The sequence below is a fragment of the Purpureocillium takamizusanense genome, chromosome 10 (genome assembly GCF_022605165.1).
Source record: "Purpureocillium takamizusanense chromosome 10, complete sequence".
In the NCBI taxonomy this organism is placed as follows: domain Eukaryota; kingdom Fungi; phylum Ascomycota; class Sordariomycetes; order Hypocreales; family Ophiocordycipitaceae; genus Purpureocillium; species Purpureocillium takamizusanense.
This window is the reverse complement of record NC_063077.1, coordinates 177,612-203,329: the sequence shown is the minus strand read 5'-3', so window position 1 is coordinate 203,329 and position 25,718 is coordinate 177,612. Positions and strand designations below refer to the sequence as shown.

The window sequence follows — 25,718 nt, the reverse complement described above, 5'->3', positions numbered from 1 at the left end:
CGCTGGATTGGTGAAGGGCCCCTTGCCAGGGGGGACGGGTGGGAAGTGATAGTCACGCAGCCACGACTGGGCCTCGCGCGGGTGTGAGTCGAATGGAAGACATCATGTCTCTCTCTCGGTGCGCTGGGTGAACCCCAACCCAGCGTCAACGGCGCGTGGGTGCCTCGCTTGTGCTCGGCAGTGGACGTCATGTGTCTGACCATGTGAAAAGGCGGCTGGGCCAACGCGAGCTAGCAGCTACGTAGTAGCCTTTCATGGCGCAGTGATGCTTGAACGGCGAGATGATTGGGTTTGCTGACACGCCGGGCATCAACACTCTGATGCGTACGGGCGAGACTGAACCAGCGGTGGCGTCGGTGTCGCATGTACGCATTTTGCCAAGTGACGAGGTCGCCCTTGGGAGTCAGAATGCGCCTTGGATGAGCAGACACCTCTCTTCCGGCCGTGTTCTGCCTTTTATCCATCTCTTGCCTGGGTGTATCCCCTCTTGTTCCTGCAAACTCGGCCGCAGACATGGGACATGAGATGACGCGGGGCCTCGGAAAGGCACGGGGCGCGGACACTCGATGTTAGGGACCCCCGGACGACGATCCCTCCGCCTCTCAATCGACAGTCACACTGCCCCAATGGCCGCGGTGACCGACCGGCGACGGGGACGCTCCGGTTCGGGGCTCAGGTGGGGTCCGGCTCGGGGATTTAGTGGAATCGATGCCGGCACTTCGGGACTCCAACTTGACTTTTTCCAGAGCTCAGCCCGGGTCGCGTCCCGTCCTTTACCGCGAGCACGGCGACAATTATGGAGTTGATGACAACATTCATTCCTATGAGGCCGAGGGGCGAGTCTGTGAAGCTCCCGTTGGCACCTCATCTTGCGGCCATACGGCGCGTCGGCTTATAAAGACGTGGACGACCGACCAAGGCATACCGCTTAAATATCCAGCAGGCCTCCGTCATCCCATCCGTCGACATCACAATCTTGATCCGTCATGGCATTCTTACTGAGGCACTTCTTCCCCAAGAACCCATCCTTTGGGTACGAGGCCCTGCGAGCCGCCGGGTACGCCAACTGCGGCGCCGCAGACATCGCGGAAGTCATCGCCATCTGCTCCCTCATCAAGTCCGGCGACGAGGACGGCTGGCAGCGCGAATGGAGGCGAGCCGCCGACCGCGCCGTCGCCAATGCCAAAACGAGCCTGGCCAATGGCAACGGGCCCGGCGCCAGAGACGCGCTTTTGCGCGCCTCCAACTACTACCGCACGGCCGAGTTCTACCTTCGCGAGGACCCTTTCAACGACGGCAAGTCCAAAGAGCTCGCGCAGCTCAGCAGCCAGGCCTTTTACTCGGCGGCGGACCTCATGCCGCACGCGACAGAGAGGATCAGCATCCCGTACGAGGAGACCACGCTGCCGGGCACGCTGATGCGTCCGGACAAGAGCGGCGACCCGAGACCGACTATCATCGTCAACGGCGGGTTCGATTCGACACGCGAGGAGCTCGGCTACGCGGTCGCGGCGGCGGGCGCGGCCCTCGAGCTGGGCTTTAACGTGCTCGCCTTTGACGGGCCGGGACAGGGCGAGGCGCTGCGCGAGCAGAGACTGTGCTTCCGGGCCGACTGGGAAAGGGTCCTGTCCCCCGTGGTGGACTATACGCTGTCGCAGACATGGTCGGACAACGACAGGCTCGTCGTCATGGGCGTCAGCATGGGCGGCTACCTGGTCGCGCGCGCGGCGGCGTTTGAGCGCCGCGCCGCCGCGCTCATCCTCAACGATGGCGTGTACGACTTTGGCAGCGCGTTTCGCAGGGAGACGCCCGCCCTGGGGAGGTTCCTGATCCGGCACGGCTGGGACGGCACCATGAACTCGCTCATTCGACTGTATATGCGCTGGGACACGGGGTTCAGATGGGGCATCCTGAACGGCAAATGGGTCTTTGGCGTGGGCTCCGAGGTGGATGTCCTGCGCGCCGTCGAGAGCTACACGCTTGAGATGGCGGCGGAGGAAGAGAAAGAAGGACAAGGGGAGAGGCTGGTGGACCGGATAAAGACGCCGGTGCTCGTGCTCGACGCGCCGGACGACCACTTCCTCCAGGGCCAGCCGAGGGAGCTGTTTGACCGTCTGTCGTGCGACAAGGTGTTTGCCCAACTGACGAGGGAAGAGGGTGCGAGCGCCCACTGCCACATGGGATCGGGGTCGAGGCTGAACCAGGTCATATTCGACTACCTGCTCCCGCGCCTGGGCATGTCGTCGGGCTGTCGGGAGGGTGGTGGTATTTCTAGGGCCTCCGGGTAGCGTACCGGTATGGCCGTTGCTGTGATGCGGACAGGTTTGACCGGACAAGGTAGAACGACAACCATTCGAGCATGGCATGGGGTTGACGTTATTTGCCGCGTATTCTTACGCAAGTCAACGCGCAGAAAGTTGACACATTTCAGCTTGTGACGACCTCGCAACGCACCGTCCTCAACTTGCCCCCACGATGTGTACTATAAAGGTCCATGCTCTCATACTTCTTTCGCTAATCGTAAGCCGAACGAAGAAACCATTCACAAGCATTACGTCATTCTTATGATAGTTAAATGTATACCCTGTGAGGGCTTCAGATGCAGAGTCGTAAGCGATCGGCCATGGACTCAACGCCGACCCGTGCGCCTCGGGTTCCAGCCATCTGCGGCCCCCATCGCGATCAGGGGGCTCGCAGCACGTCCCAACAGACTGGTGCATGAAACCCGTAAGCAGGCACCATCAATCTAATTCCGGGGCGGGGGAATGGACCGAAGACCTACTAAGAGGTTTTTAAAGAAGCGAAAAGGGGGAGGGGAAACAAAAAGCCCCAAGACTCTCACATCAAACGAGGTGTGTGTGTGCTGGGCGTGCGTGTCCAACATCGCGTCAGGTCGCCCAAAGGCAAACAAACCCAGCCAACCAAGCCACGAACCACCGACAAGCAAGTCAAACAAGCAAAACAACAAGAGATGCGACGCATTTGGTTCATAGCCCTCGCCGGGTGCTTGATGCAAGAGTGCTGCCTTGGCTTAGAAGCAGACAGGCCAGTCGCGGGCGAGCCGGTGGCCACGTTCTCTCCCGTCGGGCCCGGCAAGGCGTTGCAATTCAAGGTCAACATCATCTGCTCGCCCGTCAACCGGCAGGAACACCTCATCTGGCAGCCAGCCAACATGTTCTGCGTGCCGCCTCACGCGGAGTGCCTCGGCCAGTATCACAAGTACACGTTCAAGGCACATGTCCCGCGGCAGAGGGTGGACCAGTGTCGCAAATTCTGCCGCTGCCTCCCCGTCAACAGCTTAACTCGTTATGTGCGTACCAACTCCATCACGGCTCTCTCTCTCTCTCTCTCTCTCTCTCTCCCTGGCTGGGCTGATTTGCTAACGATGAGCTGCTGGCTGGCAGCCTCCGCTGGACGAGGACTACGTACGGAATCCATATAGGGTGAGGCCTGAGCGCCCGGCGCTGGGCAAGTGGAAGCCGCGAGAAAGCTCTGATGCGGTGATCCCAACTCGGACGGCGGTGAAGGACACGGCGCCTTCTCCGAGCTGCTCCGAGACGGTACAGATGACGGCTAGTGGACTTCCGCGTTGAGGAGGAGGGTAAGGAGGTGAGCCTTCACATGAGAGGGTGAGTAGCGGCGCTTTTTTGCTTACAATACGCGACAGTACTGAATCCATGCCGGGTGATGGGCTCAGACTAAAATCACCATGAGCCGCGCTTCTTCTGCGAAACGTCCGCTCCGAGTTTCCGATGAAACTCATCATGCGGTCATACCTGTCGAGCCCCCTCCCCACACGAGCTACGGTCTGGTTACAAATAAAATAGGGAGCCGCCGTGACTCTCTCCGGTGCAGCGACGAAAGCAATGGCCGAGCCGCGGCGACAACGTGGCCTCTCCCCGATTTCGACGCAGCGGCAAGGCGTCGTCGCGACTTACACGGAGGGGAGAGACAGGGCAGGTCCCGATCCGGCAACTCCGCCCCGCCCCGCCAAGTTTGCGGCGGACCGGGCACGAGTCGCGACAGGCTGGCGGCGAGACTTCCCGATGCTTCATCGAGTGGTAGACAGCTGCTGAGAAAGGAAACACTTACCGTCCTGCTGAGTGGGCGGGTGGGTGCTTCGACCTAGCAAATCCGGCAGATGACTGTTTTGACCGCTGCCCATAGGTACGCTTCGGAACGGAAGGGTGCGGGCACGACAAACAGCATGGTCATGGTGCCAGGTACACAGCCTGGAACGCAGGCCCGAGGATCCGGAGGGTGAACGGCGGCGCCACTGAAGGAAGGGAACCACAGTGGCCTCTGTCGTCAGCGGGGTACCTACGCCTCCGTCTCCAGGCACCCGACCTCCACTGATGTCGTTTTTAGTGTGTGCCCGTCTTGGAACCTCCATCCACTCCGCTATAACGAACCCCTCTAGCCGCCGAAAAGTGACATCAGGTCAGCAGCAACGCGCCGCCCTCGATCCTTGATAAAACCCCCACCACAGAGCGTCCTCATCCGATCTGCATCGCATCGCAATCCTCATCTCATCCCGTCAAACAACCCTCATCTCCTCCCATCTATCTAAACACCGAGCCTCGGCCACCATGGAGACGCCCTTTAGCATCGCCGCCAACCCCGACACGGACGTGTGGAAGAAGCCGCCCAAGCACGACGTCTTTAACGGTACGTCGTTGCCTTGCCCCTCAAACACCCCACATCGTCATCATCGTCACCATCAACACCAACCACCACTTCACCACATCGCCACCACTCTTACCCTCCCCTCACCCTCACCAACCCCCTCTCCTCACATCCACTCTCATCGCCATATCATCATCTCCCTTCATCCCATTGCTCCCCTCCGCTAACAATCTGTTTCTTCCCACAGCACCCTACCTCACCCACTCGCGCCGCCTCACCACCGCCTTCCGCTCCGCCTCCCTCACCTTCGCCTGCCCCTACGCCACCCAGTTCGACCAGGCCGGCCTCCTCTTCATCTTCCACCCGCCCTCCTCCCACCTCCCCTTCCCCGCCAACAACATCAAGGCCCCGACCGACGTCCCCGCCCACCGCAAGTGGATCAAGGCCGGCGTCGAGCTCTTTGACGGCGCCCCCCGCCTCAGCACCGTCTGCTGCGACAACTGGGCCGACTGGAGCGTCGCCTCGCTTCCTCGGCCCGCTGCCGTTTCTTCTTCTTCTTCTTCTTCTCGTACTGCAACTGCTACCACCACCACTACCACCGCAGCTAGAGGGGAACAAGGGGAACAAGGGGATGCCGACGCAGCCGTCGCCGAAATCCTCGCCGGCCAAAGACCCGTCACCATCACCGTCGAGCGCGAAAAGTCCGACTCGGGCTGCTGCCTGTGGGTCTACCACGTCGACGCCGCCACGGGCGCCCGCACGCCCATGCGCGAGATCAACTGGCCCTACGGCGAGCCCGCGGGGCCCGGCTGGGAGCTCGAGGTGGCGGCCGCCGTGGCCCGGCCTTCCAAGACGGCGGGTGGGAAGCTCGAGGCGACTTTCACTGAGTTTGTCGTCGACTGGGCGTAGTGTGCAGACTTGTGTGTACGTTGTCCATGTGTGAGAGGCAAGGCGCGCGCGGGCGGCGTCGATGGATGATGGCCCACCCCATGTGATGATGAATGAAAGGGAAATCGCACCGAGCAAAAAGTGATTGTGCCAATAGCACTTCTCTTTGCCAAAGGCCATTTACGAAGCAACGTACGTACGTTAAGACTCTAAAACATCTAGGGACCCAATACATGTCACGAGAAAAACAAAGAATACATGCACATCATGTGAGGTGACCGACCTCTCATTACCTCGCTCTGACGCAGTCACGCCAAAGGGGCAGACAGGGCAGGTCGTCTCGCGACCCGTCCCTGATACATAATAACACGACCAAGACGCACAGCATCACACAGCCGAGTGACACAGTCGTTGCCCGCCCGCGCGCGTATGCGCCCGCCGCCATGATGTGTTCTTTTTTTTTTTCGGGGGGGATTCCCTTTTCTCCAGAGGGAATGTTGGTTCATTCGTCCTTCTGGCGCACACCATCCGCGGTGCACAGCAAACACCCCATGCAGGTTCTTCCTCCTGTCCCTTCTTCTTCCTTTCCCTATGCTTCTCCAAGTGACAAAGGAGAACAAAGATAAAACACGTCCGGAGTCGTAGTCGTGCGGGCAGCAAAGTTAAAGTCCGTATAGGACACAGAACTCTGTGCGCGCAAGACAAACCAGTAAACCGGAAGCAAACAGGATGATCCAGCACTTGAGCGGTGACGTCCCGGCGAGCAGCTTCCGCGCAAACCAGTGCACGGTGCCCTCCCGGCCGGACGTTGCTGTCCCTTCCTCTGCCAGGATAGAGTCCCTCTCCTTCCCCTTCTCCCTCGCCACGCCAGCTTGCAAGCACCCGACCTAAACAAGTCAATGCCAGCCCGAGAGCGCTGCAAATCGTAACAAAAGAAAACTGAAAAGGGGGGATTATCCATCCACGTGTCCTGTCCTGAAATATCATGGGCCTTGCTTCCAATCTGGGGCCCAAGCGGAAGCGCGGCATGCAGATGCTGTGATGCAAATCGATTGAGCCTCCGCTTCACGTCCTATCCTCTCCACCCAATCTGACATAAATCATGAGCGTCGTCAAAGTGCAAGCATATGCGATGCAAGAGTCGATCCCAGAGGACAATAAGCGCCAGAGTGGAAAATGAGAGAGAAAAAACGTCCAGACGCCGCCGTGTATGGGTATCGAGTAGAGATGCGCGGACAAGGAAAGAGCGGCGTGTGAAGAATCGACACGCGAGACCTGCCGAAAGAAAAAAAGACCAAAAAAAGCAGGCAAGCACAATAAAATGTTCGAGCGGAGGACCGCAGCGCGTTCCAAACGGCAGAATCATTAACCCTCTCAGCCCGTGTTACTCACCAAACCTCGGCCGGCCACCTCGCGAGAAGCGAAGAAAGGAGCAAGTAGTCAAGACAACAAAACTCCCTCGGTGGAAAACGTCAATCTGATGAGGGAGCGTCAAAGCAAACGTCCCAACGCCGTCCGGTACTCCGTAGTCCCCATGATGTCGCTGTTACAAGAAATGAGCCGTTTCACTTTCTTTTTTTTTAATTCTTCGGTGGTGTTGTTCCCGGTGCGAACCTTGCCATGCGACAAGAACCTGTCCCTCCACATCGACACTCAGCGGCGTGCCGGGTCCTGAGTGTGATTTCCAAAGAGCGCAAACGCGCCCCTTCAGACCGTCTTGGGCGTGCGCGCGTTGCTCACGTCAATGACGTCGTCGAGGTGGTTGCACATGGCGACAAACAGGTCGAAGAAGAGCTTGCTGCCGCCGGCCTCCATCTCAGCCTGCATGGTGCCGCTACGCTTAAACGTCTTGCGGCAGCGGATGATGAGGGCGAGGTAGTGAGCGCGGAGGCGGCTGTCCGAGTCGGGCGTGTGAGCGTAGGCGTACTGGGCGGAGCGCAGGATGGTTCCGACGTCGATGCCGGCCTGCAGCCCCTGCTTGCGCAGGGCCAGACGCTTGAGCTCCTCGAGGCCGTAGCGGTCCGCGGCGCAGTAGATGACTGTGTCGCGGAGCACCTCGGCGCCGGCGCTGACGAGGTAGACGGTCGCCTCGGGGGCGCGGTGGCCACCGTGGTGTTGATGGTCGGGGTGGTGTTGCGGGGTTTTGGGGGATGCCTGGGGCGTCGTCCGCGACGGGCGGTCCTCGAGATCCCAAGAGTTGCGCTGCCTGTCGTGCAACAGGCGCGGGTAGTAGTCGCCCTTGTAGAGATACTCGAGTACGGCGGAGAAGACCTCGGGCTCCTCGTCGGGTAGGGAAATCCTCCTGCTCTGCGCGTCGGGGAAGTGACCGCCTCGACAGGCCGCCTCGAAAAAGGGCGACTGGCGGAGCACGTCCTCGTGCGCTGCAAAGAGCCTGCCCTCGCGGCCCACGGTGAGGGTCACGATGGGCGAAGGCGTCGCCGTGGCCGAGGCCGACGACGACGATGTTGCCGTCACCTTGCGGGGGGGCGCGTAGACGTCCTCCCGCTCGGTGAGCGACCTCTGCAGTCTCGACAGCTTCGTGTGATCCCGCGCGGCGGCAGCCGCCTGCTTCTTTAGCCTCGCAGTCTTGTCGACACGGCTACTGCCCTGGTCCTGCGACCGGAACGAGCGCTTAAACATGGCTGCGGAGGGGGGGTAGTTGATGGATTTCGTGTAAAGAGCGGCGACGGCGTCGATTCGAAAACGGGCGGGCGCAAGACAAAGGGAAACGACGACGGCGTGAGCGAGCAGTCGTCAATGCCGTACGTGCCCGGCGGGTTGCTTCTTTTCTGTTTGTTTGGCCAAGGAGCGACGAAACGAGAGGAGGAGGGTGAGGTTGGATTCAAAAGAGTGTGTGTGACGCACAGGAGATTGACTGGGGCCCGGGAGGAGGATTTATACCCTTCTTGCGACGAACAAGACTGTACAAACCTCGAGAGGCTTTGCGACCCGTTTGGCTGTGTGTGAGGGGGGAAGGGGGAAAAGAGAAGAGGTGAGGTTTGGGGCGAGACGTGACTTTATCAGGCGCCTGCGAGGTACCCGGAGGCGGGGTTGTCTGCCTTGGGGGTACCTGGCCGCCTCACCCATGCCGCACCACCACCATTGGCGTCGTTGGAGTTGATCAACAACAGTCACGTATTGTCTCGACCCTTGGTAGTACCTCGTAGTACAATGAGCTATGACTGGAAGCGTAGGTACCTGCCTATGGACACCACCGCTGTCACGGCCACTGCAACCACCACCACCACCACCGGTAGCTGCACCATCTACCTGCCTGTACCTACAGTATACTAACGTAAGGTATCAACGTCGTCGTCGGCGTCTCCCTCACCCTCCACGCAGGCAGGTAAACAGCACGTCAACAATAACACCCGCGCGAGTCACCTAATCTCCCTCATTAGTACCCAAGGTACCAACTACTTACGTAGGTCAGTTAGTTAGGCCAGCCCGATCCATCACCGCCCAACTCCAGAACCCACGTGAGAAATCACCGATGCGTCACGTCCACACCACATCTGGTACAGTACAGGCAGGTACTCTACTCAAATCCATTCATCCAGTGGTCCGCCTCTCGGTCCCTGCGTGAGTCTGCCCGCTGCGCCCAACGAAAGGCCGTGACCAACTCATCAGCGCCCGCTACAACGCACATGTACAGTATACAGAGGGTGTATACCTACACACCCCAGGCGCCCGTCGTCCGCCTTGGTCCCGTCCGCCCGCCCAGCTTCTGTTCCAGCCCAGGGCAACAACAAGGCACCGACGCCGCACGCGTCACTCGATCCGCTACCTACGCACTACAAACAACACGCACCCCAGGTCCCAAATAAACATCGCAGGGCGCCAAGCGCTGCCACCCCCCTGAGCCCCAGAATATTCATATGCAAGCCACGACACGCGCGGCCAGCTGATTGGGCAGCCCGCCGATAGGCTCAGTGTTGACCAGGTGCCAACCCAGCCAAGAGACCCAGGCGGGAACAAGCGAGGTGGGCGGGTGGGCGCTGTGGAGTGGTGGCCACTTGACTGGCAACATCAATAATAACTGTAGAGTGCCATGACCGTGGAAACAGCATGAGAGTCGACGCTCGCTGTCCAGGCAAGACGCCGTCGCGTGTCCAGGTAAACCCTCCTACCTGCCTGCCTGCCTGCATGACAGGCCAAGGCGCCAACGTACCGCTATTCGTGTCAGGAACCATCTCCATACAAGGGCACCGTCGACCCAGCGCAACCCAACGTCAAAGTTCGGCGTCATAGGAGTTGCATTGAAGATTAAGAGATATGGCCTCAAGGCCTCTGTTTCTAGGGTCAATTCCAAGCGGCCCGACGCGCCTCACTCCGCGGACCTTCCTCCGCCCAACCTCCATCTTCCGCCCCATCACTCACAACTTAAGGCCTTTGGCTTTCGCCCAAGGGCGGTAAGCACCATTCGATAGGCCAGCCGGCGCTCAAGAGTGAAGCGCCCCATCGGAGCCCTCGGCGCCCTGGATCGACTTGGTCAGGCCCTCCCGGATGTAGATGAAGCCCTGCATCAAGATGTACACTGATGTCGTGTCAGCTGACCACCAGTCACGTCACCACGGGGAAATGCTCACAGATCTGCGACAAGAACACGAAGCCGATGCAGTACGTGGTCACAGCCTCCTTGGACCCTACCTCCTCCTCGTCGAGCCAGAAGAAGGGGAACTCGCCCGTCAGGGCCTTGCCGATTGCGGCCCAACCAAGATAGAGGCCAGACATGGCCATGAGGCCAACAAAGTGGGATCCAAGGGCCTACAAACGTTAGTCACGAGGCACCCCCAACGTGTCATGGGATGCATACAAAGGGTCGCTTGATGCTGTTGAAGAAGAGAATCTCAGTCGTCATGATGAGCGGGTTGATGGCGTGCAGCGTCAGGATGACAAAGGCCTTGAACCATCCCTCACCGAAGAGGTCGCTGACTGCACAACAGTCAGTCGGGAGTAGACAGGCAGCCACCAAACTCTTTCTTACAGGGCTGTTCTGGCATCTGAGTAGCCAAGAGGGCGCCGGCCTCCTTGCCGGGCGTCGCAAGCACATCCAGTCCAGTGACGGCGGCCGTGACAATGGCGTCTTCGCCACCCGCCTCGTGGGCACGGGTGACGAACCAGTAGATGACCGCGTTCATGAAGGAGAAGACGGTGGACGTCGAGAAGAACAACGTAAAGTAGAATTGCTTGCGGAGGCTTCCCATGTTGCGAGGAAGAGACATGGCGCGGACGACCAGCGACTCGACTCCGCCTCGAACAGCGTGGTGGTCGGGGTGATAGAGATGGGTAAAGGTCCACGCCTATGCATCATCAGCAGCGAGTCCAAAACGGCTATGGTAGAAGAGAAAAGTGTACCCAGGTGATGAGGTGGTAGAGAAAGACCAGCACATGAGCGACCATGGTGAAGCTGAAGAGGTGCTTGAACTTGGTCGTCTCATCCACCTCGACATTGAGCTTGAAGTGACCAATCATGACCGACGTGGCCACTAGGTAGGCGAGCACCAGACCTCGTAGAATAACGAGGATATTTTGAGGGATGAACCTCCATGGCGAGTGGCTGGCACGGAGGAACACGGGCTGCGGACAGGTCAGCGGCGGCTCAGGCACAAAAACAGAGGGAGAGGGCATGTCTTGCATGGTCCTGGATGGCACCCGGAAGGCCGCCGGACGAGAGGAGGGGAGTCGACGACATTCCGTGGCGGCCTGCGCGGCTGAGCGAATGGCCCATTCAAGAAGCGTGCGTAGACGGAAGAGAGAAGCAATGCCGGTAGCGATGATGGAAACGAGGAGCCAAAACGAGCCAGCCGCAGAGCTGACGAAGCGAGGCGAGTTTGGGCGCGGGGATGAGGATGGAGGAGAAAAGAGAAGACGAGCGTTGGTTTGCGGCCTAGAAGAAGACATGGTCATCGTTGTGGAAGAGGCAAGGCGAAGAATGGGAAGGCGCTGAGAGATGCGGCGAGCGGCGAGGCAAGAGCGGGGGGGGGTGAGCTGGCGTGAAGTCGGGCAGGAGAGAGATTTTCTGTCTCGGCTCATGCCTGCCTCATAAGCCATCCAATCCATCGTCCGTCGTAGCTATACACCTCGCAGCGGAAGGAAGCACCAAAGTAGTCAGCCATATTGCAAAAGAGGGCAGGTACTTGCGTTGTAAAGTAGCCTTGAATTCGATGCCCATGCGCCGTCAACTCAATACGGTATTGTCATATCATATCATACATCAGTGAGACCCAGGCTCCCGGCCACACGAGGGTGAGTCCGCCTCACTTAATACTTCACTTCACTCCTGGTGCGTCTTGCTGGCCGCGCCCTCCTTCTGCATGCCCTCGCACCCCGTCCACTTGCCGGCAATCTCCTCGGCCTTCCCGTAACCCTTATTGGGGTCGCGCTTCTCTCCTGCCTTTTGCATGGCGGCGATGCCCGCGGCCTTGTCCTGTTCGCCCGACACCTTCCACGGCTGCGAGCCAGTGAGTCCACCGATGGTGACCTAGCAGGGAGATGTCCCGGCAGTCAGCCGGCTTTGTTGCACGAGGATGCCTGCGCGCCTGCCTTCCTCTGGCGCAGAGAATGGGAATTGAATGCTTCGTGGGACTGGCTTACCTCGGCGGCGCCCTTTGCGTACTGGACATGGCCTCCTACGAGGCTTGGCTGCTGGGATTGGTTGCCCTCGGACATGATGGTTGGGACACAGGGTAGGAAGGCTGTTGAGCAGGGTTGGTGGATTATCGCAGCAGAGAATTTTTGGTTCTACGACGCAATGATTCGGCGATTGCGAAAGCTGACTGAAATGGTGTGAGCGCCTGGCCTAGGTAGGCTCTCGCTATTTAAACGTTTCTCCTGGGCCCAGCCGAACAGCCATGGCGATGACATAGATGAGAGCTTCAACGCCCATGACATCACCGCGACGAGTGCGGCAGCTTGCTGCAGCTTCGGCAGCTGCTAGGCTTGGTTGGCTGTTGGCGCGCCTGATTGAGCGACAGCGCTGGACCCCACCTGCCTGCCTCACACTCACAGCACCAATGGAAGCTCCCGTCACTTTCAGTGGTGGTGGCGGGGCAGCCAAGGTCCCTGGGACGGTCCAAGTTGGTTCCATGGCAACATGGCTCCCTTCCAGTCCCGTCCACCCATCCCATTCCTCCAGTGGAGGTGGGTGGGTGGAGGCGAGGCTCAAGAGGCGCCCCTGGGGCTGGGGCCGGGGCGGCCAGCCAGCTCTCCCATTGGCCCGCGCGCCTGGCCAGATGTCCAGATCTCCAACCGCCAGAAAGACAGCTCGCCTGCCCGCGTGTTAAGATCCCGCGATACCTCAACGTAGCCTCGACACGCCCAGTTGCTCCCCGTCGTCGCCGCCGCCGCACCACCCGACTCAACCGACCACCCCGCGCCCGCCTTCTGCCCGTCCCTCCCCGTTTCCGACAGTTCGAGCAGCCGCGCGCGTCTCCCTCCTCCCAAGACACACAACACCGCCAGCACACGCAGCCATGTTGTCGGCCTTGCAAAACCCGCGGCAGGCCGCCGCGCAGCTGTTAAACTTTGCCCTCATCCTCTCGACGGCGTTTATGGTGCGCCTTTCCTCCACTGCCTTGCCGCGAGACTTGCTGGGCCAGGTTTTGCGAACCCCCTTAGGCGCGCTAACGCTCAACAAATCGCAGATGTGGAAGGGCCTCTCCGTCGCGACCGACTCGCCCTCGCCCATCGTCGTCGTCCTGTCCGGCTCCATGGAACCCGCCTTTCAGCGCGGCGACCTGCTGCTTCTGTGGAACCGCAACATCTGGGAGGAGACGGCGGTCGGCGAGGTGGTCGTCTACAACGTCAAGGACAAGGACATTCCGATTGTGCACCGCGTGGTGCGCAAGTTTGGCACGGGGTATGTCTGGCGCGACCTTCCCTTACCCGGCTACCCACCTTTCCGCGACTGCGCTGTGCTGGAGGTCGTGGGAACGACTGACTTGGTGACTTGACTGGCTGACCGTCATTCGTGCAGGGACAAGGCCAAGCTGCTCACAAAGGGCGACAACAACGTCGCCGACGACACGGACCTATACGCGCGCGGGCAGGACTACCTCGAGCGCAAGGACATCATCGGGAGCGTGTACGGCTACGTGCCGTTTGTGGGGTACGTGACGATTATGCTGTCGGAGCACCCGTGGCTCAAGACGGTGATGCTGGGCATCATGGGCCTGCTGGTGGTGCTGCAACGGGAATGAATGGGTCACTGGGGAGGTAGGGATGTCTTGTGCCTTGAGCGGGGGTGGCTGTGTCTTGTGTGTCCTGGGTGTCGCGATGGCCCGAGTCGGGATAGACGGGGAGAAAGCGAGCGTCTACACAAAAGAAGCACGTCTGTTACGAGCCACTGGCGGGACTTTTGGGCGATTGCGTGTCCAGGTGCGTCCCGCGGTTGACGACAATCGTGATATTGGCTACCTATACGGAGTAGGTTCTCGCTTAAATGCACGTAGGCGATGTTGACTTGCGAAATGCACATTGCATGACCAGGAGGGGTTGGTTGGTGGTTGGCCGGTGCTTGCGCGGCCGTTGTCGATCCAACACCACCAGCTGGACACACCAACACCATCCCCGCCGATTCACGCTGGGGAGAGCCAGATATTTACTAGCCGGTCGGCTTGCGCGTCCTCGATCTCGAGTCCTCGACAACACACCACCAGGGAACCGCAACATGACGCGGTCGCAGCGCAGCAGCCAACCGCCTTGCTTGCAGATGAGCCATGCTGGCTGTTTTCGTGGGTGGCGGTGAGGGCATCGATTGCGTCTTACGCACGTACGAGCTTGTATGTGCGAAGCATCAGCTGCGCATCTACCTACGTGCAAAGTATCATCTTGAGTACTATTGAAGTTACCAAGTAGGGATGAATTCGATCGAGGTAGGGTGTCGTGCGGGGAGACGGGCCGTCGCCGTGTCGGACCCCACGTTGCGGGCCCCGCTGGACGGGATGGATGCTGCCAGTTTTCACTTCTACCTTATTAGTAGGTACTAACTAACAGTACTAATACAGTACAGTATATCACGAAGTACTACGTCGGAGCGGGATAGATGCGCTCCGGGGCTGTGCACGGCGGCACTGCCGGTGGGAGTGCGTGCGGGCGATTGCGGCTCTGCTAGGTGGTGGTGCTCAATGCTCATTCAGGCCCCGTGCGTTCTCCAGCGACCAGCAGCTCCAGGCCACGGACCTTAGTAGTGGAGCAAGGATGGCCAGTACTAAGAGAGTCCCTAACGTAGTTTAGGTAGGGCTGGGCCGCCAAGGGGCGAAAACGCAGACTTGCAAAATATTCCGCCCAATGGCAGCGACTCGAACGTGCTGCGCCCCCCACTGGCCATAGGTAATTTTAGCGACGGCGGGGGGTCTCTCACTTTACCTTATCAGGGGTACCTTGACATGGAGTCATGGACGCTTCCAAGGTTGTTTGTTAGCGGACAGCTGGAGACACCCAAGAGCCGCCCGCCCTCTACGGGAGTTGAGCGAGGCCCGTCGAGAACCGCCAGGCACTCTACTTTACCCATCGTAATGTAGCCTCCAGGGCAAGCGTCTCCACTGCGACGGCACCAGCTCACTCTCCCTCTCAGAGCGCGGCAGCCGTCCCGATTGAGAAGTCGCCGAGCAGACCAGAGGCTGATGAGGTCGACCACCAGCCCAGACCCTGCCGCTTGTCGTGACCACCACCACCACCACCAGCAGTCGTGGCCAGCCTGCTCTACTGCCTGCTTATTCGACTTTTTCCCCCTCGTCTCTCTTTTCCCTCCCTTTCGCCCCCCAGGCTGCGATCCCTCCTTGCATTCGTTTGTGCAGTCGGTATTTGGTTCCCACCATTCGCTCGCTCGCTCGCTGCCCGACGCAGGCACACGACTCTCGTTTCTACCCTTCTATTTTTTCTTTCTTTTTATGCTGCCTCGCTGTCCATCATCGTCTTTCCTTGCCCGTTTAGTTTGGACTCTGCCCGACACGAAACGCGGAACCGCCCGAGACACGACCGTTTTGACTGCCGAGCCGCATCGTTGAGAGAGCAGAGACAGATCGAGAGACACACAGACGGAAGAGACTCAAAGGACGGACGGACAGACAACCCGGTCAAGTCAGACAGACAGACGAATCGGCCCCGTCATGGCACCCGAGACGTCGACCCAGACCGACACCCGGGCCGAGGCCGTGTCGCCCGTCACGAGCACGGCGACATCTACGCCGCCGCTGTCGCTGCCGCTACCGCACCAACAGCAACAGCAACAGCCCGCGCACGACCACTTTGCCCCCGCGATGCCGCCCAAGGCGGCCGCCCAGCAGCAGCCGTACGTCATGTACCCGTCGTCGTACGGAGAGCACTACGTGCCCTACGAGCAGAGCCGGCAGGCCGACATGCTGCATCAGGGCGCCGCCGCCGCCCAGGTCGTGGCCCCGCGCATCATCGTCCCCGAGACCAAGTCGTGGCGCATCACAAAGGACGTCATGCACGTCCTCGCCATGGTTATTAGCATTGCGGGCATCGGCATCGGCATCTCCATCGCCCGCGACAGCTACTCCGGCCTGCTGGGCACCCTCGTCAGCGTCCCCATTGTATGTGCCGCGCTCTTCCCCCTTCCCCTGCCCTGCTCTGAGGAGACTGGGGAAACATCCGTCACTAACACTGCGCGCAGTTTGGCGTCGCCCTCATCTGGAGCCTCGCCGAGATGATCACCCGCGCCACCACGCACTGGGGCCCCGGCATCCATCCCGGCGCGCACGTGGGCGTGTGCCTGATCCTGTGGATCGCCGCCGTCATCGCGGGCGGCTGCTGCGCGACCGTCGTGGGCATCGCCGACGCCGACTGCGACTCGTCGTACCGCAGCTCGTACCGCTACTACGACGAGAGCTGCTACTACGGCAGGACGCGCGGGCGGTTCCTCGGCCTCGCCATCCTGCTCCTGGTGCTCTTCGTGGCCGAGTTCGTCCTCTTCGTCGGCGGCTGCATCGACACGCACAAGCGCAACAAGGCCCGCGCCGGCGCGCCCGTCATGATTGTCGCCCAGCCCGGCATGTACCCGCAGGCCATGATGCAGCAGCAGCAGCAGCAGCAGCAGCAGCAGCATCCACCCCAACAGCCCATGTCCCAGCAGTACTTTGCGCCTCCGCAGGCGTACCACCCGCAGCAGCAGTATGTCGCCGTGCCGCCCCCCGCGGAGGCGCCGGCGGACCATGCCCGTACCGCGCCCCAGGACTCCGAGCACGCCCGGGGCAAGCAGCCTCAGGGAGCGCAGCCGGGCATTACCGAGTTTTACTCGCCATCGGGGCCCGGCCAGGCGGTGTGAGGGAGGAGGCTTTATGTGATTTTTTTTATTTATTTTTTTGCATGTTGCTTCATGACGAGCATCTGGACATTTTGAAGACATTTGCCGTAGCAGGAACAGCAGCAGCAGCAGCAGCCACGACGGCATGGATGAGGCAATCGCATGCGTCGCTGATAGATCACGCACGCAGATATAATGTATACCCAGCAGATGAGCTACCCGCGCTTCTAAACCTATTTACTCGCATATAATAGTCAATTCAACGGCCATCGACGACGAGATGCAGCCACGGCGGCAGTTGGTGATGGACAATCTCAACGCAGTACTTACAGCTGGTGCTGCCCTCTCTATATAAGGTAGTGTGTACTGTACTTGTGGGGCCGTGGAGCATGACCAGTTTATTGCGTTGCTCACAAACTCGCGCGCGCACCCGCACTTCTCTCTCACCCTTCCCATGTCATATAAGACGCAGCTGCATCGCAGCATGGAGTCGCCGCCCTCGTAGCCGGCCGCATCCACTGGGACACCTTGACTTTTGTCTGGCAGGCACACAAGCAAGGGACCGACCGACCATGGACGTCCCCGTCGCGGCCAACACGCTCGGCATCCTCGGCGCCGTACGTTTTTTTGTTCCCCCCCCTTCCCGCTGCCCCGTGTCCTCGCCTGTGTCTCTCGGGATACTGGGGAGACTTGATGTATAGACATGATGACTTACTTGGCGAGCCGTGTTTGCGCAGGTCTGCTGGTCCGTTCAGGTAGGTCTATTCCATCTCGGGCCCCCGTCTCACTACCTCACCCATTCGTTCCCTAGTTCCCTCGACAGCAGCGCGGGCATGCCAACATGGCCTGCCTCCCCAGGCGGCTAGGGAGGGATTGCCCCGGAGAAATAAAGACGCTTTCTTGCATTCATTGACCCGTTGAATGCCTGCCTGTCTGCGCAACTGTTCTGCTTGAGCGTGGGTTGTGAGTGCTTGAGTGTGAGTTGGTGAGTGACTGACTGGGTGCAAACCGAGAGAGCAGCTCATCCCGCAAATCGTCGTCAACGCGCGGCGGCACCACGCGACGGGCCTGCAGCCGAGCATGATGATGCTGTGGGCGTGGGCGGGCGTCCCGCTCGGCGCGTACAACATCTCCGAGGGCTTCAACGTGGCGCTGCGGGTGCAGCCGCAGATCCTGACGGCGCTGAGCCTGGTGACGTGGGTGCAGTGCCGGCACTACCAGCGGGTGCGTACGGTTTTTCTCCTTTCTCTTCTCTATTTTGCGCTCTATCGTTGGATGTCCAGGAGGTCGTTTCTTCAAGGTGCTCGTCCGTCCTTCAAGGTTGTGCTTCTCTACGCTTGACAAACGAGCGGGAGGAGATGGGTTTGGCACGGGGGACATGACGCGGTTCAGTGAGAAGGGTTAGACGAACAAGGATTGGAAGAAGAACAAAAGACTAGCATGACAGCGATGACGTCCAGCTAACACCCCCATCCCACGCACAGAACTGGACCGTCCCGCGCTCCCTCCTCGCCGCCGCCCCCATCGCCGCCCTCATGGCCGGCACGCAAGCCGGCCTCATCCTCATGCTGCGCGCTCTGCGGCCCCTGGGCGTGACCTGGCCGACGACGCTCATGGCGGTGCTCTCGGCGGTGCTGCTGGCGGCGGGCGTGTTGCGGCACTACTGGGACATTTACACGCACCGCACCGTGCGCGGCGTGTCGTTCCTCTTCGTCGCCATCGACGCCGCGGGCGACGTCTTCAGCCTCGCGAGCGTCTTCTTCCAGGGCCCGCCGCCGGTCGACGCCCTGGGCGTGGCCATTTACGCGACCGAATTTGTGCTCTGGCTGGGGGTGCTGGCGGCGGGGGCGTGGTTTAACCTGAGGCCGTGGGTGCGTGCGAGGGGAGGTTTGTGCTCGTCGTGGTGGTGGTGGGTGAAGAAGAGTCGGAGTGAGAGGCGGCGAGGGGAGGGAGAGGATGATGCTGACGATGATGGCGGGGCATCGGATGGTGAGCGTGGAGAGGAGGGTGGGAGGAGGATAGGAGGAGGCGTGGCGATGCACGACTTGCCGTCGTCGACGTCGGTGTTCCGCACGGCGTCTGCGGACGCGGACACGGAGCTGAGGGCCAGAGGGCAGCACGGGCACGGGCACGGGCAGCAGCGTGATACAGAGAGGGACAGCACACGGGCTTGAACAGGAGAAGCAGCAGGTCGCAACGAGTCGGGCCGGAAGTCGGTCGGAAAGCGATGAATTAGAGTGCGCGGTCATGAGCCGATGAGGCTGTACATGTACATAGCACGGGAGCTAGGACGACGCAACCTGTCCAAGTCACTTCGTTTGACACGAAACTTTTCACAGTTTGGCAACAGGCATCACACATTGGCTAAATCTTGGCTCCCTGTCTACACGAAAGTCGATCGAGGCGCGTGAACCGTCAAACTGCTTCTTGCTGTCTTGGTATTCCCGCCCATCGGTCTCATCCATCTTCGCCAACAAAGAGCAACTCCAGTCCCAATACCCCGGCCACGTTCCACGGAACACGATTAGGGAATTTTGATGGGCACAACTGTCTGTACTGGTGACCGTGGGAGTACTACCTTAAGTGGGTGGGGTTTCGTGTGGCCCAGCCCCAACGCTCGCGCCGTTGCTAGTAGTATACTATAACTAGGTAGTCGTAGCACCAGACGCCGCAATCTTATCAGATCCTGCTACTCCATCATCGTCGTCTTCGTCCTCGTCGTCTAATCACATGCCCTTCGCGGCTCCCGCCTCACACCGCACCCGGCACGCCTTGCGAAATCAGTTGGCACCGGGTAAGGTGTCCGATTCTTCGAAGCATCAACGCGAACGAAGGCGCGCCGAGGGCAGTGTCTGTGGGCGCCTGTCCATGGATGATAACTACTAGTTAGTTGCTAAAAGTCAAGCTTATTAGCCCCCCCCTTCTTCTTAGCCAACCCTCGCTTGCTGGTGTCGTGCTCCACAGTCCACACTCACAGTCAGACTGTCCGCACGAGGTGGGCCTGGGGCATTCTTCCATGATGTGAATTGCGCCGTTGTCAACATGGTGCCGCGGCCGCGGCCATCTGTTCGACGGGGCTACTTCTGCAAAACTCATCCTGTCCTTGTCTTCTGCAGCCTCAGTCGTCGGATGAGACATTCCCCCTGACTTGATTCAACCTTCTGAGCATTGAGGACCATCAACGGCGTATCTTCTCCCGCACATTCCTCATCCAACAGTGAACATGTACTCCAAGTTCTGGCCCCTGGGCGGCCTTCCCGGGATTCTGCATCACTATGTGCGTCTGCCACGCGATATACTTGCCCCCCCTTCCCCCCTCCCCAAAAGCCGCCAGCTGACCACCACGCCTTCCGGCTTGTAGACGGAGACTCTGGTGACCTTTGAGTACACAGGCGCCGTCGCCGCCGCGCTGCAGCCTCACAGCATCCTCTTCGTCGGCGGCCTCGGAGACGGCCTTGCCACGACGTCGTACCTCGCCGACGTCGTCGAGGCGCTGCAGCCGACGGAATGGTCCCTCTTCACGCTGGCCCTCACCTCTTCGTACCAGTCGTGGGGCCTAGGCCATCTCGACCGGGACACGGATGAGATTGCGCAGTGCGTGCGCTACATCAAGGACTACAAGACGGCCAAGTACGGCGCTGGCGGCGGCAACGTGATCCTCATGGGCCACTCGAGCGGCAGCCAGTGCGTGCTTCACTACCTCTCGCGGCCGAACCCGCACGCGGGCAAGCCGCCCCCCTTTGACGCGGACCTCGAGCACGTCGAGCGGCCGCCCGTCGACGGCGCCATCATGCAGGCGCCCGTGTCGGACCGCGAGGCCCTCCAGTGGGTGCTGGAGACGGGGTTTGGCGACAAGTCGCCCGCGGACATGCGCGTGCTCTACGACGAGATGCTGGCGGCCGCCGAGCGAGCCGCGGCATCGAACTCTGAGCTCGACACCATCTTGCCCTTGTCGCTGACGTCGCCCATCTACGGGTACAACACACCGCTGAGCGCACGACGGTTCCTGAGTCTCGCCAGTCCGACGAGCCCGCGGGCGCCCAGCGAGGACGACCTGTTCAGCTCCGACCTCGGTCCCGCGCAGCTGCGGCGGACGTTTGGTAGGATCAGAGGCGTGGGCTTGCTCCGGAACAATCTCATGGTCCTAATATCGGGCGCGGACCAGTCCGTGCCTGACTGGGTGGACAAGGAGGAGCTGCTGGCGAAGTGGAAGAGGGCGACGGATAGCGGCGCGGACGGGTCGCCGGAGGTTATTTGGGATTCGGAGCATAGTGCGGTCATCCCGGGGGCGTCGCACGCTCTGAGTGATGATGACCAGGAGGAGCCGCGGATGTTTCTTGTGAGAAAGGTGATGGGGTACTTGGAGTCGTTGTCATAGACCATACTGTTGTCGCTGATGTCCACGACGACCATGGATACTCGTTCATTATCCCTAAGCTCCTCAACGATCAATGATTGGATTGCTACTTATACTCAGACTCTGAAAGCAGTTCACCCTAGCCAGGGCTAGCTCAAAGAAATAGAGTTTCGCTGCCGGCCGCTGGAGCTGAGGCCGTATTGTCTCAAGGACACCTGACGGGGACCGAGGCATGCACGAGAGAGAGAGAGAGGCGCCTCCTCAGCTTCAGCTCATCAATCCAGCGGCTCCCGCGATGGAAAATGGAAACCCATCGTAATTACTCATCGCGTCCAATGGCCATCCCGTGGCTTGCCCATCCCTCGCTCAGCGCAAACCCTCGTGAAGCCAATGTCATTGTCACGTCATGAGGGGTCGACACCACCATCTCACCCTCCCCGCAACGCTTCTCTACTCACACACACACACACGCACACAGAGCAACAGGCAGTGAGAAGAAGCCCACCCCACCAAGCGCAAGCAAAGCAGAGCAGAGCGGAAACACGTCAAAAACAACACACCGCATCGGGCGCATCCGCTTCTATCAGGAAGACAACAAACGCCTCATCGTCGTAAGGGGCACGCGAACCACACATCAAATGTCTTCGGCGTCTGCCAAAGCAAAGGCAAAGCTGGAGGAGGTCCTCGCGGCCGCCAAGGGCGACGCCTCAACCTGTGCGCCTCTCATCTTTCTCTCCCCCCCCTTCATCGTGGCTTTCACTTGATCGAAGAGCAACCTGTTGCTAGTATTTCCAAGGCTCTAGAAGAGGAAGAAGAATTAATGGAATTGTCTGAAATTGGAAGGAAAATTGACTGATAGCCACTGTTTGTCCAGACCCTTCGAACCGCGTGTGCGTCACGCGCCACCCTTCGGCCGGACCGTGCGACATGACGAATACCATGTCGCGCCGCCGCTCGAGCACCACGAGCCAGGGCTCCGCCTCCGATGGCCGCGTCAAGACGTTTCTCAAGAGCATTGTCTCGCCGCCTGCGTACTAACGCGTGGGTCGCCGTGGTGCTGGTCTCTGCGTACGGGGTGCTGTTTACCTGCCGGGGCGTCGTGGGGAGCGGCGGCGGCGGAGGCGGTAGAGGCGTCGGGGCAAGACAGATTGGTCCTCGAGATGACGAGGTGGGCGTTATCGCGGGTGGTGTGAAGAAAGATTGACCGATATCTCGGCTGGACCGCGGTGAATAAGGGAGGGTGTCGTTGGATGGGAAGACGAGGGGCAACACCCTTTGCTGGTTGCACCACCGCAGTCACGGTTTGACATATCTTTGGACGGCTGGTACGTAACATTAATATATATAGTCCGTTGCGGTCTCGCCGCTTTCATGCGCTGGCAAGCTTCTCTGGACAGACAAGCGAGCCATGTCCTCTCAAGCTGACGTGTCGCCGCCCAGTCGAATGTCAAGCCTCTTCGGCACGTCATCGTATCAAGAGAACCATCTCGGATCAATCCCTCGACTGAAGAACATCGCTTGCACCTAGATATCCCGAATCAACTCTTCAGGCTTTCCGAACCGCTCAACAAAAACATACATACAGTATCATAGTCCACAACCCATTCGCACACACTATGAACACCCCTTGTCCGCGGCAATATCGTCCGAGCGCTTGTCCTGGCACCATATAAACGCCCGCGCCACCGACTCGGACGCGCGGGTCTGGTTCGTCGCCTGGCACCGGTACCCAATGTACCCCTGCTTGGTGCTGTTGGCGCAAAAGTTGACGCAGCAGTTATTGATGTTTGGTATCCAGATGTAGCTGTGGATGTCGAACGAGAAGTCGGTGCCGCCCTCGGTTGTCACCACCTTTGTCGGCTGTCCCGAGTAGTTGTTCCTCGAATACCCCTGGAAGGCGTGGATCGGACCGGCCGGCCACGTCTGGTTGGTGAGCAGCGTGGGCAGCGGTCCCGAGGTGCTGGTCGGGGTTGCTGATGAAGATGTCGTGGATGGGGGTGGGGTTGACGATGGCGCCACTGATGATGAGCTGTGTAGCCCCGTTGTCAGTGAACTTCACGTCTCATATATATCGGGCATATCGGCCCGTCGGACTGATTGTCCCCCTACCTGGGCGTCGTATCGGCGTCCGACTTGGACTTGTTCGACGACGCGACCGCACCGCCAACGCCACCCCCAACGGCGGCCGCAATGATAATGATGAGCACCACAACCAGGATGAGGAACGCCTTGCGGCTCATTCCCAGAATCTTTCCCTTTTCCTTGGCCGTCCCTTTCTCCGCATCCGGGCCCGGCGGCGGGTCCGGTGCCGAACTCGCGGCATCGTGCGCCGGCGTGTTGGGCGACACCACCGCGTCCGAGTGCACAGGCTGCATGCGCTCCGAGTCGGGCGTCCACGGCACCGACATTTTCGGGCTCGTCGCCGTCGTCGTCGTCTCCGGGTACTCGGCCTTGAGCTCCGTCGGCACGACGTACTTGTCGTCGCTGTCGATGACGGCCTCCTTGGCGGTGTCGCCGGTCGGCAGCGGCGGGTGCTCCCCGGCGCGCGTCTGCCGGTATTGCGACTGCCATTCTCTCTCCAGGTTGTGGGGGTTGGACGCGGGCGACGAGAGCTGCGTCACCTCAGGGGCGTGGGCGTCGCGGTGGTCATGATGACCCCAGTCGCCTGCGTTCGGGGCCTGATGGGTCGCCATTGTCGCCGCTCCGGAAGCTCGAGTGCATGTGCGTCTTCGTCAAGGATGGTTGGACTCGGGAGGCGGCAGAACGCAAAAAAAAAAAAAGAAAAACAGAAGGGATCCAGAACAAGAAGAAGAAGAAGCAGAGACGTCGGCAAAGGCCATCACTCCGCAACTGGCCCTACGCCAGGAACGCGGAACATTAAAGTGCGGCGCCCTCCGCGCGGGAAAACGGGACCGGCTCGTCAGTCAGTCGCAGGGCTGATGATGGATAGTAACCACTCCGATCGAATGCCTGCTCATTTTGCCGTCGCAGGAGTGCCAACTAGTACCACTTGGCTGCTCAGCCGGACCCATCGAACCAAAGAACATGAAGTCGACAGCGACTAAAGAGGTTCCTGAAGGTGGTTTGTGTAAGACGGGTGAATTAGCTCCAGAGATCGTCGTCTATTTTCGGTGCAAGATCGTCGACCCAGCGGGCCCCAGGTCATTTCCCTGCCTAGCGACGCTCCAGCACCAATGTCACCGAACTACATAGTTGAGCGGCAGCTCTAGTAGTATTCTTCACGCTGGTGGATATGCCGCACGGAGGGTGGTGTCGTTTCTGCGGTACTCGACGTTGAATAAGGTCTTGGAGCTTCCGCGATGGAGCCAACTTAGACCCCAAGCACGGCAACCCCCTCTCATCTTGAGACATAGGCAACAATGGCCTTTGGCGCGCGTCGGCAGAGTCACTTGCACTCTCAATCGTATTGAGGGGAAGCTCATCTCAATATCGTCCAAAACAGTTGTCAAAGTTGCGTCCCCCGCCGATCCGTGCCACTCCGGGGCCGGTTTACTTCATAAGGCAGAAAGTCCGAGAGACGTCCAGCTGCAGTAGCCACCCCCGCAAGCTTGGCATGAGTGAGTAGAGCGTGCGCTCCGTCACGTGTACTTTTTGTGTCATGGAATGAGATGCGGCTGATGATGTTGTCTCGCGATCACACCCAAGGTAACCACCGCCTTCAGAGCACAACCACCCACGGGGCAATCTCTTTGTCAACTAGAGTCTGTCCGGGCACTCGACTGACCGATGAATTAGCGAATGTTCACCGCGAGGTTCACGGGCGGGGTTTCGGTGACGATGAACGTGGCGGGGGGAGATCAGAGCACGCCGCCTCCGCATGTGCACAGCTCGCAAGCGCGAAGCTGACGTTTAAAGACATACGAACGGCAAGAAGCGCACAGGTCATCCACTCCGTTTTTGAGAGAAGGAGGAACACCGCTTTCCGCTTCAGTCGTCACCTCCCGGCGACACCGTTGATTAGCCGGGGACGCCGTCATTCGAACCGTCCATGCCGGGCGCGGTGCACGGCTTCACCAGCTGCCCTTGTCGTCTCGATGCAGTTTCGTATCTCGACGCGGCCTTCACCAGGGCTCGTCCAAGCCACGCTCACATTACTCAATGGAATTGGTCCTATAGAATGCGCATGATGCGCAATCACCGCTATATATATTCTCTCTTATCTCCCTCCCGCCTGATCTCGGCAGGAAACATTGGGTCCCAACGCAAGCCAAAGCCACAAGTTAGCATCAAACGCCTCCCGACCAACGGCCAAGTCAGTTTCCAGAATGAACGCCAAGATTTTTGTGTCCCTTGCGCTGCTCTTTGTGGGCAGCTTGGCCGGCTCGGTCAGCTCATTCGACTCGGACGGCACGCACCACTCGTTGGACTCGTGCCTCTCACACGATGACGGCGTGTATAGGAGGCGCGTTCACGTCCTTGAGGAGAACGAGATAATACACTCAGTGAGTAGCGTTCGAGACATGTATTTCGTGGAATGTTCGTGATCTGACAGTTCAGGATTACTGTAACTGGATTACCAATACGTGCACATACAATTGGACAGTCACGACCGTCGAT

At 59.8% G+C, this 25,718-nt stretch overlaps 12 protein-coding genes across 13 annotated transcripts; 8 read left to right on the top strand and 4 right to left on the bottom strand.

The window, feature by feature from the left end:
• Positions 1–986: 986 nt before the first annotated feature.
• Positions 987–2,288, top strand: JDV02_009576 (uncharacterized protein; the record flags this gene model as incomplete). Its single annotated transcript, XM_047991246.1, has 1 exon — positions 987–2,288. The coding sequence occupies one exon, from the start codon at positions 987–989 to the stop codon at positions 2,286–2,288; it is 1,302 nt and encodes a 433-aa protein (XP_047847257.1).
• A 683-nt stretch (positions 2,289–2,971) lies between these two features.
• Positions 2,972–3,593, top strand: JDV02_009575 (uncharacterized protein; the record flags this gene model as incomplete). The annotated part of the gene is made up of 2 exons (XM_047991245.1): positions 2,972–3,310; positions 3,405–3,593. 2 exons carry the CDS (start codon positions 2,972–2,974, stop codon positions 3,591–3,593), a joined length of 528 nt encoding a protein of 175 aa, XP_047847256.1.
• An 814-nt stretch (positions 3,594–4,407) lies between these two features.
• On the top strand, positions 4,408–5,779 carry JDV02_009574 (uncharacterized protein). The gene is made up of 2 exons (XM_047991244.1): positions 4,408–4,668; positions 4,874–5,779. Exons 1-2 carry the CDS (start codon positions 4,590–4,592, stop codon positions 5,533–5,535), a joined length of 741 nt encoding a protein of 246 aa, XP_047847255.1. The 5' UTR covers positions 4,408–4,589; the 3' UTR covers positions 5,536–5,779.
• Positions 5,780–7,221: 1,442 nt separating this feature from the next.
• JDV02_009573 (uncharacterized protein) lies at positions 7,222–8,154 on the bottom strand (the record flags this gene model as incomplete). The annotated part of the gene is made up of 1 exon (XM_047991243.1): positions 7,222–8,154. One exon carries the CDS (start codon positions 8,152–8,154, stop codon positions 7,222–7,224), a length of 933 nt encoding a protein of 310 aa, XP_047847254.1.
• A 1,802-nt stretch (positions 8,155–9,956) lies between these two features.
• On the bottom strand, positions 9,957–11,154 carry JDV02_009572 (uncharacterized protein; the record flags this gene model as incomplete). Its single annotated transcript, XM_047991242.1, has 5 exons — positions 9,957–10,051; positions 10,104–10,281; positions 10,331–10,449; positions 10,502–10,817; positions 10,873–11,154. 5 exons carry the CDS (start codon positions 11,152–11,154, stop codon positions 9,957–9,959), a joined length of 990 nt encoding a protein of 329 aa, XP_047847253.1.
• A 516-nt stretch (positions 11,155–11,670) lies between these two features.
• JDV02_009571 (uncharacterized protein) lies at positions 11,671–12,406 on the bottom strand. The gene is made up of 2 exons (XM_047991241.1): positions 12,112–12,406; positions 11,671–11,998 (listed from the first exon to the last, which is right to left on the bottom strand). Exons 1-2 carry the CDS (start codon positions 12,184–12,186, stop codon positions 11,792–11,794), a joined length of 282 nt encoding a protein of 93 aa, XP_047847252.1. The 5' UTR covers positions 12,187–12,406; the 3' UTR covers positions 11,671–11,791.
• Positions 12,407–12,624: 218 nt separating this feature from the next.
• On the top strand, positions 12,625–13,967 carry SEC11 (Signal peptidase I). Its single transcript, XM_047991240.1, has 3 exons — positions 12,625–13,070; positions 13,161–13,375; positions 13,493–13,967. The coding sequence occupies exons 1-3, from the start codon at positions 12,990–12,992 to the stop codon at positions 13,713–13,715; spliced, it is 519 nt and encodes a 172-aa protein (XP_047847251.1). The 5' UTR covers positions 12,625–12,989; the 3' UTR covers positions 13,716–13,967.
• Positions 13,968–15,180: 1,213 nt separating this feature from the next.
• Positions 15,181–17,146, top strand: JDV02_009569 (uncharacterized protein). Its single transcript, XM_047991239.1, has 2 exons — positions 15,181–16,073; positions 16,154–17,146. Exons 1-2 carry the CDS (start codon positions 15,627–15,629, stop codon positions 16,802–16,804), a joined length of 1,098 nt encoding a protein of 365 aa, XP_047847250.1. The 5' UTR covers positions 15,181–15,626; the 3' UTR covers positions 16,805–17,146.
• A 92-nt stretch (positions 17,147–17,238) lies between these two features.
• JDV02_009568 (uncharacterized protein) lies at positions 17,239–19,148 on the top strand. 2 transcript variants are annotated; one of them, XM_047991237.1, is made up of 4 exons: positions 17,239–17,400; positions 17,521–17,538; positions 17,804–18,007; positions 18,268–19,148. In XM_047991237.1, exons 1-4 carry the CDS (start codon positions 17,356–17,358, stop codon positions 18,955–18,957), a joined length of 957 nt encoding a protein of 318 aa, XP_047847248.1. In that variant the 5' UTR covers positions 17,239–17,355; the 3' UTR covers positions 18,958–19,148. The 2 variants fall into 2 exon arrangements, with proteins under 2 accessions (XP_047847248.1, XP_047847249.1); XM_047991238.1 differs by having other exon boundaries at positions 17,521–18,007.
• A 690-nt stretch (positions 19,149–19,838) lies between these two features.
• On the top strand, positions 19,839–21,161 carry JDV02_009567 (uncharacterized protein; the record flags this gene model as incomplete). Its single annotated transcript, XM_047991236.1, has 2 exons — positions 19,839–20,060; positions 20,145–21,161. Exons 1-2 carry the CDS (start codon positions 20,007–20,009, stop codon positions 21,159–21,161), a joined length of 1,071 nt encoding a protein of 356 aa, XP_047847247.1. The 5' UTR covers positions 19,839–20,006.
• A 432-nt stretch (positions 21,162–21,593) lies between these two features.
• Positions 21,594–22,520, top strand: JDV02_009566 (uncharacterized protein). Its single transcript, XM_047991235.1, has 2 exons — positions 21,594–21,854; positions 22,015–22,520. Exons 1-2 carry the CDS (start codon positions 21,779–21,781, stop codon positions 22,176–22,178), a joined length of 240 nt encoding a protein of 79 aa, XP_047847246.1. The 5' UTR covers positions 21,594–21,778; the 3' UTR covers positions 22,179–22,520.
• Positions 22,521–22,623: 103 nt separating this feature from the next.
• On the bottom strand, positions 22,624–24,086 carry JDV02_009565 (uncharacterized protein). Its single transcript, XM_047991234.1, has 3 exons — positions 23,250–24,086; positions 22,720–23,169; positions 22,624–22,664 (listed from the first exon to the last, which is right to left on the bottom strand). Exons 1-2 carry the CDS (start codon positions 23,831–23,833, stop codon positions 22,755–22,757), a joined length of 999 nt encoding a protein of 332 aa, XP_047847245.1. The 5' UTR covers positions 23,834–24,086; the 3' UTR covers positions 22,624–22,664; positions 22,720–22,754.
• Positions 24,087–25,718: the final 1,632 nt, after the last annotated feature.